Source organism: Cryptotermes secundus, unplaced genomic scaffold, assembly GCF_002891405.2.
Source record: "Cryptotermes secundus unplaced genomic scaffold, Csec_1.0 scaffold665, whole genome shotgun sequence".
NCBI classification, from domain to species: Eukaryota; Metazoa; Arthropoda; class Insecta; order Blattodea; family Kalotermitidae; genus Cryptotermes; species Cryptotermes secundus.
Window position 1 is genome coordinate 143,967 of NW_019725011.1, and position 20,085 is coordinate 164,051.

The window sequence follows — 20,085 nt, forward strand, 5'->3', positions numbered from 1 at the left end:
GTCCATTAAAATACTCTTAACATCTCAGACTTCAGTAATGGCTATCTAACATGACAAATGCCTACATACAGTTTCTTCAAAAACATAACATTACATATATTTCTATTTGGCAGTTGAAAAATGACAATGAAGATGCATCATGGGCCAATGTGATGCACATATGATGGCCATCCAATTTTCGTTTAATTGGCCATGATATTATGCCGAGAAAGAAATGGACCCTACTAACATGGATATAGTATTCACCCAGCTGTGTAGTGGTAACACTGTAGACTTGTATATGGGAGATGCTCGGAACAAATCAACATGGTGGAAACTTGTAAGGTGGAAGTGCAATTATGAAAAATATGCAGCTCCTATTAAATTTCTTTTTTGTGTAAAATATAAGAGAGCAGAATGATGGCTGCATGAAATCTGTATTTACCTTTCAGTTTAATATTCATAATGAACCACTGCAGTTAGGAACTCAGAATGCATGTGGAAACTCTGTGTATTACACTTTTCCATTGTTGTTTATTTCACTGCTACCTGCCTGTGGGTATAAGGGAAAAGAAAGAAGTCCATAGCTATAATAATGTTATAAGAAATGTGAACTATGTGGTATTACAGTAAACCCTTGCTAATCGATTACAGTTAATCCAGACTGAAATATAAAAAAATCTGTTTACAGTTGAGTACATACTTTAAAAAACACATTGGATTTTGAAGCAAGACAGATTAGCACAAAAGGACTTTCAGACTGTGCTGAGGGACCAAAACCACACAAGAAAATATCTGAGATTGGCTTCAGGTGAATGAAGGAAACCATGCATTTCGGCTTCTGACAGAGGAAGAAATTGCTGCAGTGATATTTCTTCATTTATTTTCATCAACACTAAATTATTAAATTTTCCATGCATCTGTTTTCTAATTTTTTTTTTTTTGGTCTTTTAGGACTGTTTTTTGCTTCATTAATCCAGATTATTGAGGGGTTGATGTATAATCATTTGCCGACTATCTGTAGGTTTACAATCAAAAATACATATTTTGTTGGTAAATATCAGACACTGTATAACATTTATGGTGCTTTCTTATGTCAGGATTCAAATATTTTGATTAAGGCATATGCAAAACTGAATTAGGCAGCTAAGTTCTTGAAGACTCCAAGGAGAACAATAGTGCAGGCACAAATTAAGTGCTGCCTTCTTTATGAGTTGAAACTTCTAACTTGGGGCATGTCTGAGGTGCTTTTTGAAAAAATACTAAGGGTCCGTATTTTGACTACATTCATTGTCTTCTCAGTTTCATTTCATAGGAAGCAAACTCCAGTATTCAAGATATTGATAATCTGGAGGTATACAAATGACCATTTGAGGTATCTGTAGTACTCTATAGGTGTGAAGTATGATGTGATAAATTGATGTCTATTTTATATGTAAATATTTATATAATAATGTTAATGTGGGTGTTTTAAATTGTGGCTGCTGTTATTTTGAGGTGTTATGTATAATTTTATAAGACTAAAATAAAAGGGCAAATGGATGTGTAATTTTTTTGTATTTGCATACAAATTGTTGTGCAAAAATATATTGTTCATTGCTTTATGAGAATTACTTTAAAAAACAAAGTACAGTCTAGTTCAACCTATAAATCTGTTACATCATATGGCACTTATCCTGAAACCTTAACAACTGATGAATTTCTGTATGCTCTCATTTAATTTAGAGCAGTCTACCTTCTCAAAGAAACTATCAGCCTACTGTAACTTTATGTAAGAGCTAACACTTGTCTCCTGTAAGACTTAAACATTAAAAGGTGTTTCACATTCCTTAAATCATCCTGTTTTCTGACACTAGTTTAAATACCGACAACATCATTAAATCACCAACTAAAAAAATTAAAAGATTGGCAGGGGAATATTTTAATCAAAGAGAGATGGACCAAAACTGAAACAGAAAGAATTACATAACAAAGGAGTTGAGATGACATATACAGTGAAATCCCCTTTTAATGTTACTCAGTTTAAGGTTTTCACCCATTTAACATTTAATTTCAATGAGCCCAAGTCAATAATCTCACTCCTGAATTACTCAGAGCCCTGATTGTCCAACAGATTTTCTATGAACAAAATCTGTAGTTATGTTGATAATACACACTACACTTGCAAGCAGTAAAAATTTGACTTCACCAGACATCAGTCTTATGACTACAAACGATTCTTGCACAACAGTCCCTGGGGGAAAAAACAAATTCATTGTTGCATTATAAAATTATGTTATTTAAATATGACGTTAACAACATGATTTGCTGGCTTTATGTCCTTAAATTGCTATACTTCTGTCCTACTTCTGATCTGAAATTCAAATTAATCATATTTTAAGGTGAATTGAATAAATTTTCCAGTGATGTATTACACACTATGCTTAGAGAAATTAATTTTTCAATGTTGTATAACTTGACATGAATTTCTCTAAATTAAATTCTTTATTTTTAAAAGTAATATTTCTTTTATGCACACTATTATGCTGTAACATACAGCTGATTTTGAATTGTCACTGCCATTGGATCAGTTGGTATAAAATCATGTAACTATGCATATAGTGAAGATGAAGGAAACAGAGTCCAAAATAAGCCTAATAGTTCTGAAGGTAATCTTGCTTTAAATATTATAGGGAATAGATTTTGTTAATACAGCTTCAGGAGTTAAATGTAATTCTTATATGTATTGATGTACATATACCCTGAAATAGACTGTTGACTTTATGAAGTTCTGGTCTGTAGATTTTCACAGCCATAGTGTGTGGCTGCTTTAGCTTTCAGGAATATGACATGTTAAATGTTGAGGGTTTTGCAATATTTTGGCAAAACCTTCAATTGTCATGTTCAGGGTTAATGGAGTTGAAAGGGGTTAAGTAGCTCTTAAATAGCTGACATTATAGTATTAGGGATTGTGTCAGAGGTGATGCTGACTGGATATTATCCATTAAGGTGGGATCTGTACTGTAATCTATTAGCTCATATATTTAGTGATAGCCTTTGTACCATCTGTGACCCTGTTCCACAAATTCTCATGGCAACAAAGTTGCACAGCAGTCTGCATTTCTCATCTAGTGATTGTGGACCTTTTGCTGCAGTGAGCCAGCCTGGATGCTTAGTGGGGAGTGGAGTCCAACTGGGTACACTTGGCATGGCGGCCACTGATTGGCCTATTGTACCTGCCCCAGGTGATTTATTATGATGATGGAAAATTTGGTGGAATGAAGATTGGCAGGGGAACCGAAGTACTCAAAGAAAACCCACCATGGCGCCACTTTGTCCACCACAAATCCCACTTGACCAGACTCGGAATCAAACCCGGGCTGCCGCGGTGGGAAGCCAGTGACTAACTGCTTGAGCTATGGCGCAGCCCAGCTGTAATTTACTCAAAGATATAGTTCACAAAACGATTTTATACTCACTGCCTTGAAACTAATTCCTGTAACTGGAGATATCTGTTTAAGGACTCTGTAAATGTATGTAGCACTGTTCTCCTTCCTCTTTCACTTCTTCTCATCCCCTTTAAAGATATTTTTTTGGGCCTTCTCGGCCTTTTTGGCTAACATTTTCAGCAGAGCATCCATGTGACTATTGAAAAAGAGGTGGTTAAAAATGTTTCAGCAACCACACGGTTCAGTAGTTCATTTACTTTCTGTGTTGCCGACATGTGTATTTTCAGCATCAGTGAAGTTTTATGTACATCTTCTATTAGTCCTTGGATTTGCCTTAGCACTGCTGATGAATCCACACAATTTACGAATGAGGTGGAAAAATGTATGAAGGACCATAAGGGTGAAGAAAGTTGTTCATTTTTTCATTGGTTTCATTTATGCACAACTTAACCACCAGAAGTTTGCTGTGGCAGAAAAAATCTTCTCTGGCATAAATCAGTCATTCTTGTTGTGGCAGAAAAAATCTTCTCTAGCATAATTCAGTCATTCCCATCACTACTTAATTTTTGTACATCATCTGTAGCTTGATGTAAACTTCTGCCAGGTCTTGGATTTGGCAGTCATGATGCTTTGCTCTTTAACACCTTGTTTGGCTTTTTGTATTATGTAGCTTGACACATTTAAGAATTTATGGAGAAGTGTTAACAATAATCACTCTTATGCTCTTGTCTGTCTCACAGAATGTGACCTGTAATTACCCGGTTGAAGTAGAGTTTTGGTTGTATTTTCTCTGGTGGCAAGTGAACAATTTTTGGCTGCCAAATTATCAATTTTGACCATCTATTTTTGGAATGCCAAGCCTCAGTAACCCACTTTACTTTACTGGATGACTCCCAACCTCTTGACAAGACTTACATTTAAAGACAGCACTGGTCCTGTCAGAGGATGCTGAACCTAAATTTTATAACATATAATTTCTGCTCTAGTTTTAAACTGTGGAATTTTTCAGTCATCCATGGGAACACATTCTGTAAATTTTTACAGCTATTATGATCACCTTAATTATGAGTAAATGGACTATAGCACCTACAGCAGCAAAACAAGATTTCATATTTAACTGAATCAATGGTTTAATCATTAATGCATGGAAATAAAAACTACACCTATAAATAATATCACCAAGTACCTAAAATTATATAATGGTGCCAGGGCTTGAACAATATTTGCTGATGTCTGGTCTAACAGGAGGAGAGCTAAAAGAATTACCTAATGCCTGATCACTCAACAGACTTGCACCTGCAAGAACTCCTGTTGCCAAAATACAGGACACTTCCCTACATTCAAGACCCAAATTTTCCAGGCACACTTGGGAAGACCTTTGGAGATGTAACACATTATGGACATTTCTATGTTAGAAAAATCTAGATATTTTTATAATGTGCCTGAACATTTTATTAAAAAATGAAAGTAATTAAATCACAAGCAGTTTTTATTTAAGTTTGATTGTTATTCCTAACATTATTTGTCACCAGTATTCTCTCTTTATAATTTGTAACAATGCATACACTTTTATTATCACTACATGTGTTATAGTTTGCTCTCTTTTTTATTCTTACACATGAAATTTAAAAGTACATCCAATCTCACTTCATGTATAGCCATTCAACTTTACACCAACTATCCAACAGTGCAAACTTGAAATCAGACAACATGGAGCATAAGCACGTGTGTAATATATATTTATATATAAAAAAGAATCATACTTTTCAAAATTTAAATGATTAGACCTTTTCTCTCTAAATACAATGCATAATGTCACTGGAAAGATTAATTTCCCTTAAAATGAGACTAATTTGAGCTTCCTACCTCAATTAGGGTCACATCTATAGCATTTTATGAGCATGACTCATTGTCATGAAATGTCATTTTTTACAACTTCAAATATTAATAAACCAAAAACTGAAGTATTTCACCTACAGGTCTAAAAATTGGAATGGCAACTCACCTCTCTGATAGGTTGGACCTCACAAAATTTTATTAAAATCTGAGGGGGTAAGGTTGTGTGATTTCACATAAACTCACCCAGATACCATTCTTGAAAGACAAAACGTACTTGTAATACGTATTTATTGAATACATATCAGTGAATGCAAACAATGAAATGTACATATTTTTATATATATTTAAGAATATTTAGTGCTGACTGACTTGTTAACACATGACTGGTATGACTACACAAAAAAAGTTAACTACACCAGACAAGAAAATAAACCTTTGTTAAAAAAAAATTCATGTGTCCCTGCACTTGGGCAATTAATCATTCCTTCCTTGCAGCCAAAACACCTTATGAGAGAGACTATATGATTTATGTTAAAGATGAAAAAAACAATAGATTCTGTTCATCTGTTGCATTAGGAGAGGTTAACTGTTCTCATTTAATCACAGAAAAGGCTAAGCATAAATGTAGAATTAAACACCATGTTTATCTGAATTCCGCTCCTGGAGGCAGACTCAGAATTTTACATTTCATAGCCATGTCCCTACTGGAGTCAATATAGTAAGTCTAATTACAACAGGACTTTGCACTGGTGTAGCCCATAATATACAAAGGACAGACTGCCTTTTACATTAATTTATTCTTGTGAGATATGTAATTTTAGCTTATAAATTATAATTTTTTTTTTCCAGAAGTGATACATGGGCCATATGACATCAATCTGCCAATATGCAGCTCTTGCAGAAACATTTAAAATGGTGGTTTAAGTAACATGAGAAAACATGAATGTCTACAGTCCAAAACAACTGCTGAAAAACTGAAGTTTCATTAGCAAAGAGATGACAAATTATTTCACTGGAAGAAAATGCAATATATCCAGGAAGTGCACAAGGGCAGTATGGTGCACTTGTGGCTTTCAAATAAATATGTTACACTATACTGCACACTCATAAGGATAATATCCTTATTCTAACAGATGAAATGTATCAAATTTATATGGGGATAAAATCAACAACCTTTCTACAGCAATGAGTAGATAAAGATGACAAGCACTAGAAATTTGCTATTGTAAACATAATATGAAATGCTCTCACTGTGTGTTGATTCACTGGAAAGGACATAATTAACTGCTATGTGCTTCTCTATAATATTCATAAATTTAATTATATGTAAACACACAAGAGTCTCAGAATACCAAAGAAAATAAGTTCTGGAAAAGGAAATGCTGGAAACAATTCGTATAATTTTCTGTTTTATTTTTAAAAATATTAAGGGATCATATCTAATATTTCATTCAGAATACAGTTGCCAAATGCACACAATTGCCTTATGATGTGTCCACAATAAATACAAAATTATAGATTGAGCCCTTGCCACCTTATTGAGATAGAACAGTATCTGGGCTTAATTCTACCGGGTCCTTGTCTGCTTCTGGTGACAACCCAAACTCCATGCACAGTCCTGTTTTCAAAGCTGAACATGAAACTTTCCACTTTCAAACCAATGAGACAAAACTGGATTTTAAAAATATAATGGTATTTTTCAACAGTTTGTTATTATCTGGATAAAGTTCGATATCATGGCACAACGGGCCACCACTACACACAATAATTCTTGTAGGTATATCCAGTACTTTGTAACTAAAAGATTAGTTAAAATGTACATCAACCATTCCAACCTTTAGGATGGTTTACATATGAACAACAGGGTTCTCGTTTTCAGTCTTTCATATGCCAGCCTTATGGTAAGCTCTTAATGTTTTTGTACCTTTTGTCAAGAGTAACATTCTTTAACTCTTTCACTAAACACCACAATATCAGCAGTGCTGTGAAGGTCTTGAAATGCCACCTTGCCTCACTTCAACTTGCACGGGTCAAACTTCACAACACTCAATAAAATAAGTCATGTGGTAGCAGAAATGTTACCCCAACAACCAATATTAAGGCATGAAGGAAAATGAGGTATTTAGTCTGCATAAACAATGAACTGTTGATTATCTGCATCAGATACCTCAACCTGCACAAATTGTGGTGATTGCAGCGGTTGTGCATGAATAGTAGGCACTGAGCGACTCATAGCATTACGTGATCTGAAATGGAAAAATGTATGTAAATAGTTCAGTCAAGAGAACGAATAAAACCTTATTACTTCAAAAACTGCAATTACATAACACTATTTAATAAATTTCTGCTCCGTCTACATTTAATGTGTGAACTGCTAATCAGGATTCGGCACTTACCAAGTTTGCTGAAGCAGTAACACTCCTGATAAATACTCAAAAGTTGTCCAGTCTCATTCTTGGCAGGGGAACAAACCATCTTGTGGTTTTTCATTATTTTACTCAGGCAAATGTACCTAGCATTAGGCCATTACTGTTCCCTTCTATGTCCTTCCCAATTCCTTACTCATACATTATCACTCAACCTCGTATAGTTTGACCTACTGATGTCATTAAATGAAATCTTTCTGAAGGAGTCATGAAAGCTCAGTTGGTACAGCAATGGACTATGGGTTCAGAAGCTCAGGTTTAATTCCCCATGTGGCAAGATTTTTCTTTTCTCCACAGCACCCATACTGAATCTGGGACCCACCCAGCCCTCCTATCCACTGGTTATTAGGGGCGATTTCCCCCAAGGTAAAGCGGCCGGGGTGTGAAGCTGACCACTCACCTCCATATAGTGCAGAGGTCAAGAATGGTAGAGCAATACCACCTGTCATCCACAACTTTACCTGTTACATCTTTCTGAAGCTAATACAAACAACAGTCTCCTATGTCTTGTGGACAAAAAATGAATATAATTTGAAAATTTGAGCAAAGGCCTTTATTTCATTAAAGAGTGTTCAGAGAGGCCTTGTTATACATAATGGGACAGACTGATGGCAAAGTTAACACCCAGTACCAAAACTGCAATAACACAAAAATCATCTGCCCACTGACAATGATAAAACTTACTTGGCCTTGGCATGTGTGAGGATATGAGATTTGAGATTAGTTGACTGGGCAAATTTCTTGTTGCAGCCATCAAATGGACATACATATGGACGGTCCCCAGTATGGATACGAACGTGGGTTCGTAAATTGAAGTCCAGTGAAAACCGTTTTCCACATCCTTCAAATGTACACTGGAAAAATCAGCAATTCAACAATTATAAAACATTCCTTATACGAACTATGCAAGTTAGCTTTGAACAGTCCAGTGTCTTACCCTGTGATCAAGCCTGCTTACAACAAAAACTGTAGTTGGTGTACTTCTTTTGACCTGTAGTTGAGCTACAGGTTATTTAAAAACTACAATGTTAACTCAGTGTTCAGCAAGATGGTGGGGGGGAGTTATGTTATATAATGACAGGAGGCAACAGCTGAGGATGCAGCTTGCACATATTTAAAGAAATTAGTTAGGCTCCATTCACCCAGAGGGATGATTTGAGAGTGACTGAGTTTAATGCAACACTGTGAACACATTACATACAGGGTCATCAAAGAAAGACGTGGTAGTTTTTAATGTCTATGTTTATTGAGGTACTGTAATCATATCAATGAAGCTGGTGTCACAAGCCACACTAGCTCAGATGCTGGTAATTCAATAATGTCCTCTAACAGGAAAGCCTATAATTCTGATGTAGCATTGTTACAATGCAGTGTAATAAGTTTGAAATGACATTTAACTGTTGCAAAGTTCCAAGGTCAGGATTTAACAGGGCACAGTAAGGAAGTTGTGGTGGTAGAAGGAAGTCAGAATACCAGCCAGACAATAATATGCATGTACAGAAAGCGCTTACATTAGCTCATACAAATATGTAAAGTGGCTCTCCCAAAATCTGTGTTTAACCTTTAACAGCCAAATGTTATGATAAATATGATGCAAGCAGCACTCTGAGTTGGCCGAATGTTATATATATATATCTAATGCAGTACTCATGCTCTCTTTGGGAGTGCTGACAGTTTGACCTTGGATTTGAAACCAAAACAAACCTACGTGAGGTCATGTCAGTGGTCCATTCCTTAGCTATGAACAATGAAATTGTTTATCACTGTACTGGTTTAGATACTATTTACGTTTAGATATGACCGTTTATAACTTGGTCAGCCAAATATAGCCCAGCTTTGTTTTGAGAAGTGATGAGGAAATATTCATTGGTGCTTGCATGTGAGTGCTTCCAGCGCCTTCAAGGAAGTGTGACGCATGCAAGGATTGGTTTTTAGTGACGAATTATCAGTCAGGAAGTCAGTGTCAGACTAGACTGTCATATATTTCTTCATATATCATTTTTATTTTGTGTCTCGGAAGAGGTATAAACCCACTGAGACAGTGTTACGTTGTGAGCAAAAGGCATCTTCGCAACTGCGACTTTCAGTATCAGTGTTGGACTGACACTCTTTTCGACTAGTATTATAATTACTTTGCATCAATATTTTGCGAGTATTACTAATAGGTGAGAGTGTCGCTTTGTCAATCAACATAATTTATTCGATTTTGCTAGAAACTCCCTCCCCCAAGATGATTCTTCAATCGCACAAGCTGAATATCACGGTCAGTGGCATTTCTCGGGGGGCCCAACCGAGCTGACTGAAGGTGAAACATTCACAACACTGGCCAACCAAAAGGAAACAAAGACGTTGCGTGTTTCACTAAATAAGAAAGACAGGAGCATGCTCTTATATCGTAAAAATGGTATTGTCATTCTGTGTGAGGTGGACTGCTTCGAGAAGTGCCACGCGCATCAGAGTGTATCGTAAACTGTGAAGTGACGCAGTTCAAACTCGTGTACAGTCTGAACAAAATATTATTGTATATAGTGTGACTATATTACAATATCACCATGATTCAAGGTTGAAGAAAAAAAAACAACGGGTAAGTCCTTTGGAATTTCATAACATATATAATAAAGATTATATTTTGCATTTCATGACATAATAACCACAGTTACTTTTCGTTTGTAAAAATTGCTCTTTTGAGTATATGTAGAAAATTTTATTGTCTTTCAGACTGTTTTTAGTTCGTATTTCTATGTTGCATAGAACGGAAAATATGTACTTTTTTCTGAAAGTTTGCAATGTTAATTAGTTAGGGTGATTTAAATACTGGCCACAGAGGGCTCCCGGCAATTTAAAAGTCTGTACATTAAAGGTTAAAAACATCCACTTCAACTATCATCTGCCAAGATTAAAAAATATATCCCTAGCAAATTCAGATGAAACAATTCCTCATCAATGCTCACAAAAAGAAAAGAGGGAACTCTTGCTGTTCATTTCATCAGTATTTGGAATAAACTACATCAGTCATTCACCAACAAATGTCCCTGAAGAGGGGGCATGAGTATGGAGTTCTGAAAATCCACATGCAGTCACCAAGACATTTTTGCATCCCAAGAAGTACACAACAGTACACAATATGATGTGCTATTTCATCTGCTGGGATTTTCACGCCAGTCTTTCTCGAAGGCACATTCAGCACTAACATTCAAACAAGACTGGGCACCACATACAGCAAATGTAGTTCTTAATTTCCCAAACAATCATTTTCATGATTGGGTCTTCTCTATTCAGTTCAGTTATTCAGTATTACAGGGAGTGGGTTTCCCTATGCACCGCGAATAGTAGTCTATTGTATGTCCCCTTTAATTTCTACTGTCGCCATACCCTGTTGGTACTGGTGTTTGCTATCAGCCCCTTTCTGCCAGTGAGGTCGGCCCTCTTCTGGCAGTGGTACCCGATAACTTCCCCATCTACCAGAGGCATTGGAAACTACTTGGGCGGGAAACTTTTTGCCTAATTTTGCTCAGCGGTCTTGAGTCATGAGGTGGGGAACATTACCCCTAGACTACGGAGGCCGCTTTGGGTCTTCTCTAACTCATATCCTAGGCAAACTGGAATTTGATGGTTCTGGCTATTCCACTCTCTGGATTGTTACTGCCATGTGTATTTCTTATTGGTATTCCGGAAGGGCAGTGACAGAATAATTCACGCATAACTGAAAATTTAAGGCAGAGACTATATTTTCTTAGGAGAGCATTACTAAAGAAACACTTGCTGCAATCACTGATGATGTCTGTCAATGTCTGCAAATTTTATTGGATTTACAGTTGAAAATGGTTTCACAAGATTACAAACTCCCCTACTTCTTGAGCACAGTGTCACAAGGAAGCAACGCAGTAAGTGAAATATTTCAATTCATACAGACATTTAACACTACCATCTCTTGACTTGAAACTTGGCTGTTTACATAGAATGTTTACATCTCTGTCTAATGACCCAGAAGATCTGTCACTGAAATTTCAACGGGCACAATATTTTACATTCTACTAAACCAAGTTCCAGGTTTAATATGTTACCCAAAACATGGATATCCACCTGGAAGGGTTTCTCTCCTGTGTGAACCAGCTGATGTCGTTTCAATTTTGAACTCTCCACAAATGCCTTGCCACACTCGGCACAGACATGAACACGAGGCCCATGAGTATGAAGGTGTTTCCGCATCGCAGAGTTATCACGGAACATTTTGGTGCATCCTTTATGTGGACATGCTATTGTCCTGTCAACTCCATCACTCATCTGTTTCTTCACTTTCATCTTGTGGCCAGGCCTAGAAACACAAGGAATACGGCAAATAAATGTTACATTATGAACACAAAAATAACCACACATCAGAAACTTAAAACTGACTAATGGTATTACAAATAACACATAATGCTGTCACGTGAAAAACATTTCACATTTTCACAGAGTAAAGAAACACTTGATCAGAATGTATGAAACTGTCATGTGTTGGTGACCAGACACAGGGTATGGATCAGTAACAGGATTGATTGAACACTTGAAGGTAAAGCTGTCCCTATGCTTAATTAAGCACTATGCCATGAAGACGTATGGGGAAGCAGATGTATAGATCCAAGTTTTCTTGCCCTCAGCAATAGCTGGAAATGAATGGTCAGCTTCACGACGTGGCCGCTTTACCTCCAGGAAAGAGTACCTGCTACCCATTGGATTAGAGGGTGGGTGGGCCCAGAGACGATTTGGATGACATGGAGAAAATTATTGACTCTACCAGGACTCAAACTCCGTCCCCTTGTAATTACAGGTAACTATTAACTGTTTCAAGGATCTACACACTCTACAGATCATTGTACTGCAGCATATATAAAGTTGTCTGTCTTCTCTGGTAGTTGCCCGGTAATGGCTATAGACAATGGATACTCCTCTGCTTCTGTACTCACATCCTTTATGGGTGGTGACTGTCTCACAACTAACTGACCATAGCAACTAATTTTTTTTTAATTCACTTAGTGGGGAGTGATGTCCAACTGGGTCCACTGGGCATGATGACCACTGATTGGCCTATTATCCCTGCCCCGGGTGATTATGGTGATGGAGAATTTGGTGGAATGAAGATTGGCAGGGGAAACCAAAGTACTCAGAGAAAACGCGACCCAGCGCCACTTTGTCCATCACAAATCCAACTTGACCAGACCTTGGATCGAACCCGGGCCACCACGGTGGGAAGCCAGTGACTAACCGCTTGCGCTATGGCGTGGCCAACCATAGCAACTAACTGACCTTCTAGCCATGGCTGCCCAGTCACTGGCTATTCCTGGCTTTCATACTTACTTTTCTGGTCTGGTTATATACATATAGCCTCAGAATGGACAACACAGAAAACACCATTTCTAACACCACCAACTGTTGTAGTGGCTATTGCCAATCAATGGGCTAGGTACTGTTATGTGTTCACCCAGCTGTTACCACGTAACAAACAATGATTAAGTAGTTTTGTCACATTTCTCCCTCCTTAAGGCTACATGTTCTGGGTAGCCCATATGCGTACTGCCATTTCTGCTTCCCTTTCGGAGAGGGCCAACACCTCCACAATGTCCAGTCACTCGTTTTCCAGAGCCCAACAGAAGACCCAACTACTAGGTTTGCGATCTCCAGCTCTATGGTCTGCCGAAGGGCCTCACTGAGTTCTCCCACTTCCCAGAAGTAACTGCTGTTTTATGTCTTGGTATCTTATGCCATTGAAAAATGCCTTGTCTGATCCTCCATGAACGTGGTTCTTGGGTCAAGAAAGAAAGACATGATAGGCGACTGTTCAACAGTGTTGGTAAACTCAAGCAGGGGCTCACCATCATCTTCGGTCCATGTTCTCAGTTGACTGCAGTACCCTATGGCCTGTTGCTGCTCCCCAAATTGGTCTTCAGTTGCTCTGATTATCCCCTGTAGGTCACTCCTTTAAGGGCTCTATGTAGAATATCATAAGTCCAGCCCTGCAGGGCAGTAAACACGTACACAGCTTTTATGCATGGTGCCCCTTCAAAGTGCTATGCTACAATCTCTGTCCTTTCTTGACTGGTCTCCATCTTGACCTCTAAATTTTCCCCTACTGGCATCAAATATGTTCTTGATTTACATTCCGTGATTATTTTTTTTTATTTTTTAATGTACTATTTTTTTCTTAAATAGGCAGATGGTAGAGCTGGGATAGCACAGTCAATATAGTGACTGGTTACAAGCTGGACAACCAAGGGTTCAGAGTTCAAGTCCTGGTGGGGGCAAGAATTTTCACTTCTCCATGCCATTCACACTTGCTCTAGGGCCCACCCAGCCTCCTATTCACTGTGTATCTGGGGCTATTTCCCCGGGGGTAAAGCAGCCGTGGAGTACAGCTGACCACTCACCTTCAGCTCGTGCCAAGGTCAAGAAAATGTGGGTCTATATATCCAAACCCACCACACATCTTCATGGCATAAAGCTTAATTAGTTAAGCAAAGGGACAACTGTACCTTTTTACCTACGAGCAGATGGTTCATCACCTAAATTTGTTGGAGTTAGATCCCTGACAGATGGTTTTATGAAAAATTTCAGTTTTACTTGTTCCCCTTCACTATATTTTACAGTCCTAAAATTACATATTTTGGCCAATTATGGTCAAATTATGGTCCAAAATTATACTATACCAGATGCTGAATAAATTATCAATTGTACAATGAGTAAAGCTTATTTAAGGTGAAGACGGCATTAAATACTGGAGTGGTTTCAATATACCATGTGACTAGGTAAAATATGATGTAAAAATTTCTGGGGAAATGCAACTCCACTGATAACACAGAACTCAATGTAGTAAATGTCTGTGTTACGGAATGTCATGATACAGACATATTTATCCCATCATTTTACAAGTTTAAACATTCCTTCAGAGTAGTGTTCCTTTCCAACGGATATGAAGTATTGCACAACTGCCTTTGTAATGCATCTTGGTCCTCGAATCTTTTACCTGATAAGAACTTCTTACATGACCCAAAGAGGTAGAAATCTGATGTCGCCTGATCAGGACTATGTGGCAGATGCTGCAGAACTTCACACTTCCCCTTTTGCAACCAGGCTGTGAGGTCATACTCCATCATGCAGAAGCCTTACTCCAGCAGTTAATCATCCTGATCTCTTTCGATTAATGGTTTCAAGCAATTTTTTGAGGATTTTGCAGTATTTCATAAACTCTTTGATCCTCCTTTATAAAACCTTCGACAATGACATAATTTTCATCAGTGTGCAAGGTCCTGGTCTCCCTCTGTTTCTATGGATCATCATTCAGCGCTGTTCGGCCATCTTTAATCTGCTGCACCATACAGACACTTCCTTTCAGCTGAAAAAGTTCTGGCCATAAACAATTACTAACCTGCAATGAATCTCGCTCTGATTCATTCCTTCTGCTCGCAAAAATCTGACCACCACGCAGATCCCAAACACGGAATAATTTTCAATCACACTGGCCATTTTGTTCTCTTGTAAAGCTCAGACATGTGGATGGAGAATGACACTAGCACGGCTACTTCTCCTCTACCCAGCGTATCAATATATGCAAGTGACATCAGGATGTCATGCACAGACCATACATAACAAACACTTGTCCCTTTAATATTGGACTGCCATTGTAATTAATCTACATTCTTATATTTATAAAACACACTAGTGTAAATTTAAGAAAAAAAAACATTATTTCATACTGGAGCCATCGACACAACAATAACTAGGTTGATTATAGTTTCATAAATAACTGGCACATATATATTTGTCACTAAGTTGTAATGGTAAGCCCACTACAGTGGCTGTTCAGTCTAAGGCACAAGATACAATACATATGCCTTCCCCCAACCACCCAAATTACTAGTTAAATCAGCGATGGTCAAGCAACTAAGGATAATCAATTTCACATCAAATAAGTCATGTTATTATTTTTTTAAATCTCAAGTGAACTCCTTAATTATATGGGAAACCAGCATACAGTTAGTTGTCATACATGACACAAATAAAATGTTTTAACAAATTCTGATGGAAGCAATTCGCAATGAAATTTTCAAATTGATATGGTCTAGTGACAAAGCCAAAGATCTTTATAAAACTTTGGTAAGTTTCTGCTCCTCGTCAGTTGCAATGAGTTTGTGAAAACACCAAGGCACAATTTTATTCCTCTATTACAAAAGCTGCTTACAGAGAATAAACATAAAGCAAGTAACTACAAAGAACTTATACAAGAGTACAATTCAACAGCGATGTTCACATCAATGGACGTAGAGGCTGAATCACCACCTGGGAATTGTCCGTACTGTTTCTAGATACGTAGCTAGATTTACTATTTACCAGCCTGATCTTGCTGAGTGACTACTGTATGTTTACCTACCTCAAAACTGGTTGCGATCACAGAGCTTCAACAGTAATGAGGAGCTGATGGACAGTGTCAAAATGCTGCTGAGCTCACAGGCAGCAGACTTCTTTGACACAGGCATACAAAAACTTATTCCTCAATATGACAAGTGCTTCAAGTCTGATGATGACTACATTGAGAAGTAGCTTAACCATTAAGAGACGGGCCATTTAAATTCCGGTAATGGCAGCAGGATGGAGTTAATTTAAATGCCTGCCATTGTAGAGTAATAAAAATTGTAATCATGTTACTCAAAATGATGTGATTTCTATAATTTTTGTGATAAATGAACGAAATAAACGCTGCTTTTATCTAGAGAGAATATAGAATCAGATACTGTAATTTACAGATTTTAGAATCCGTAAAAGTTGTTACATTGATTCCCAAAAAAAATTTTCCCCAATTTGGAGCGTCTGTCCACAAAAATGCAAAACGCTTCTGCACAATAAATGCATGGTGCTGACGCACTGTCTGTGTTTTATCTGGCAATAGGGGAGGATGTTTACATACTGCACATTCTCCAGTCATGGCTTCCTGTATACCCAGTGTGGGCGAGTTCTTATCCTACCCTGACCTTATGAAACTCTGCTTGTTTATTCACATATGTCAGACTATCCACACAGAGTTATTCTTCTTGGAATATCCCCTCATTCCCCTTGCTTCCTCATCCCTTCAAAATCGACTGTAACGCATTCTGAATGGTGTGATTTACGAGCGGCCTCTCAATTTCGGCTTCTTCAATGCGAAAAGGGGCCATGGTGCATAGTTGAAATTGTGATGTTTTATAAGCGTTATGAATAGAGGAGACCACTCACCATCACTGGCCTACTTCCTGCTAATGCGAGACTGACATTGCGTGTGTGCGCTTCGCATGGAAAACAGAGTTAATTACGGACAAAGTGCATGAATTGCAACGTTGGACTCTGCATTCAGTGACATGCAACATTCAGTTAGATGATGCAGGAGGGAAGACAGTCTACTTATAAAGCTGGTGTCCAAAAATAATGTAAGTAGAACAAGAATTTCTATCTTAAAATTAGATTTTAAAACACTGTGCGCATGCGCAGTCTGCGAGTCACCATACGGTGTCTTTCGGCCACTCGCCTTTACTTTAAAGGTCCCCATACGGTGTCTTTCGGCTCATAAAGGTTAACTATGTATATATCTTTTGTATACAATAAAAGTCATTGCTTGTTTTGTTAACGGCTTATCAAAGGTTACTTTCCAAATAGCCCATGCATATACTGTAACATGTAGTGGTAACTATAGAGAGGACTTAAAAATTGGTGAATGGATTTACTGACCACTTACACATGTGACTTGGAACTACAAGCAATTACAGTGCTATCGCTGATATACACACTTTACAAATCACTACAGCACATGCTAAGCCTCAGTCTTTTAGTCTTCCTTACTTGTTACTTGGTAACAGCAATTAACAATGCGGATTCTTCAGCTTCTATGATCACGCTTTTGCCTGCTGGCCAATACTATTCACAACTGAACTCATTATTCAAAATCAAGGTCACACTGCAACTGATTGTCAGTCAAGTCTTGGTGTCGAGCCCAATCTGGGGCTTACGACCAGATATTTATTAGTATTTGACAGTTTCAGTCTTGTTTTTGTGGGGGTGCCCTCTCTGATAAGGGTGTCAGAGTCACTGTCTGCAGTAGTAAGTCATTTGTCATAATGTAAAGGATATTTACATTTTACACATAAAACATGTTAATATATGTAAATAAAATATATACAAATGTCAGTCCAGGCTCAGTACAGCATATTCTGCCCTATTTCTAGTAGCTTCCACATACTCGTACAGTCGTATGCCTGACTGTCGCCAATTTTAAGCCTCTTATACTTCCTGCGTCAGGCTTCGCCTGGTCCAATATCGTGAACATTTTCGTTATCATGATTTTGTATGACTTATATTTGTTGCCTGCATAATTTTGTTATTTAATCATATACGTATGGAATTTTGACCGAACTCATTATTCCAACTGTCTTGGTTATTACATCTGAGCATGGACCACAAAGAAAACTCTCCATTTCCAACAGTAACTCTATTGTTACAAGCATAATTATTGCCACAGGAACATGTTTACCAAGCCATTGTCCAAAAATGGTCATTATTTACAGAGTCCCCACTTAGCAACAGGTATATATGCCACAATACATTAAATTACAGAAATCAAGTAGCTCATGGTAAGAGACTTGGACATTCTGAGAGTCAGAAAACAACTGCTGAAATAATCAAGTTAAAGTGATAAAGCAAAAACAGTTAACATATACAAGAAAATCATTTTTTTTCAGTATTTATATATAGTATCGAGTATGAAATGCCATTAAACAAACCAATATACTTATAACAAATATTAATCATATGAAAAAATTGTTTGAAATAAACAGTTCCAGCATGTAACACAGTACCTTGCAAATTCTGCAAGCTGCTTTGGATCACTCAAGTCAAGACCAGGGATCCCTTCCGGTGGAATTCTTTTGCCTGTCATATATTCTTCATAATCAGGATCAGGCTCCGGATTACTTCCTTCATCTGTACATATAACGAATACAAGATTTTGGAACGTTATCATATAACACAACACACAATCAATATTACACGAATACTGTTGCATAAAAAGAAATTTTACATTACTGCTGGATGGTATTTTCAAACAATGATATTATTAAATTACGTGCAACTTCTTTTTGCGTTACGGATTGGTTACAAACTCTAACGTCATACCAAAATAATTCCAACAGTGACATCTACCTATGAACATTTACATCCTCTAGTTGCCCTGCAGAGGTTCGCATCGGTGCCGTCACATTACAGCGCCCGAATTGATCCTACTCCCCCTTCCACGCTTGCCGTTCATATTCATCAAGGACAAAGAAACCAGAAATACGTGTTTACAAAACAGTGCCATATAAAAACAATACATTTCAGCAACAATAAAAACTGAAGACGAAGTACGCCTTAATTAAACACTATGATTCACGGTGTCATATCACACATGTAACTCCAAACTTTCATATAAACTTTACTAACTGGTCCCTTGTCCACAACCTTCTCTACACGAAAATGGCTACCCTCCGCCATCATATAAGAGAAGCCATTTGTAAAATATGGCTGCGCCCTTGGATCATTCATGGCCGGCGAAGTATCAAAACAAACCCAAATATTTACATTTCTAACGTTATTAAAATGAAACACTTATATAAAAACCGGCAAGCCTTATAGCAATACTAACGCCCTATCGATCGCCACTCCCGGATGTAGGAGCGATGACGTATATTCCCTGGGATTGTACGAAAATGACGCTATACAAAAATAGACTAATTACTGCCTACTTAAAACTGTAACACATTTTGAAATAGCATATTTAAAACAATGTCATCATTCTTACCATCATCGGTTCCTGAAGCCCACATCGTAACGGAAAATTCACCCTCCAAAGTTTTAATCTGTACTTGTTTTTGCTCCCACTTGCGAGTTTTCGTTTCTGCGATCTCGCTGATAACATGTTCATTTCCACGCATTTTCCCACCTCTCCTTGTTTTACGGCTTCCTCTTCTAGATGGTCCTGGGCTTGACTCAATGTAAATATCACTTTCTGATGGAACTGGTATTTGATCATAAACTGATAAAGGGTCCCCACTACCTACAATTTCTTCTTGTGTTTGTAAAATAACTTCCTCACGTCCAGGCTCTGGTAGAGGCTGTAATGCAATCATAGGCTGTCCTTCCACACCGTCTATTGTTGTTTCCACAGTTTCACAAGGAATTTCTACAGGTATTGCTTCAATTTCAACTTCCTGAATATCTGGATGTATTTCCACCTCTGTAATAATATCAGACGACGCCATCTTCAAAACCAAAATGGCTGTAACTCTTCTGCTCGGCAGCCACTTTGATCACGTGATTGCCACAGGCGCACGATTCTACTAGGACTGCCCTTGTGGTAAAGTAAACGTACTAGAATT

General features: G+C 37.7%; 1 protein-coding gene across 1 annotated transcript; it reads right to left on the reverse strand.

Moving 5' to 3' along the window:
- Window positions 1-3,504: 3,504 nt before the first annotated feature.
- Window positions 3,505-20,035, reverse strand: LOC111863213 (transcriptional repressor protein YY1). Its single transcript, XM_023849313.2, has 5 exons — window positions 19,509-20,035; window positions 18,529-18,652; window positions 11,756-11,987; window positions 8,357-8,526; window positions 3,505-7,492 (listed from the first exon to the last, which is right to left on the reverse strand). Exons 1-5 carry the CDS (start codon window positions 19,966-19,968, stop codon window positions 7,369-7,371), a joined length of 1,110 nt encoding a protein of 369 aa, XP_023705081.1. The 5' UTR covers window positions 19,969-20,035; the 3' UTR covers window positions 3,505-7,368.
- Window positions 20,036-20,085: the final 50 nt, after the last annotated feature.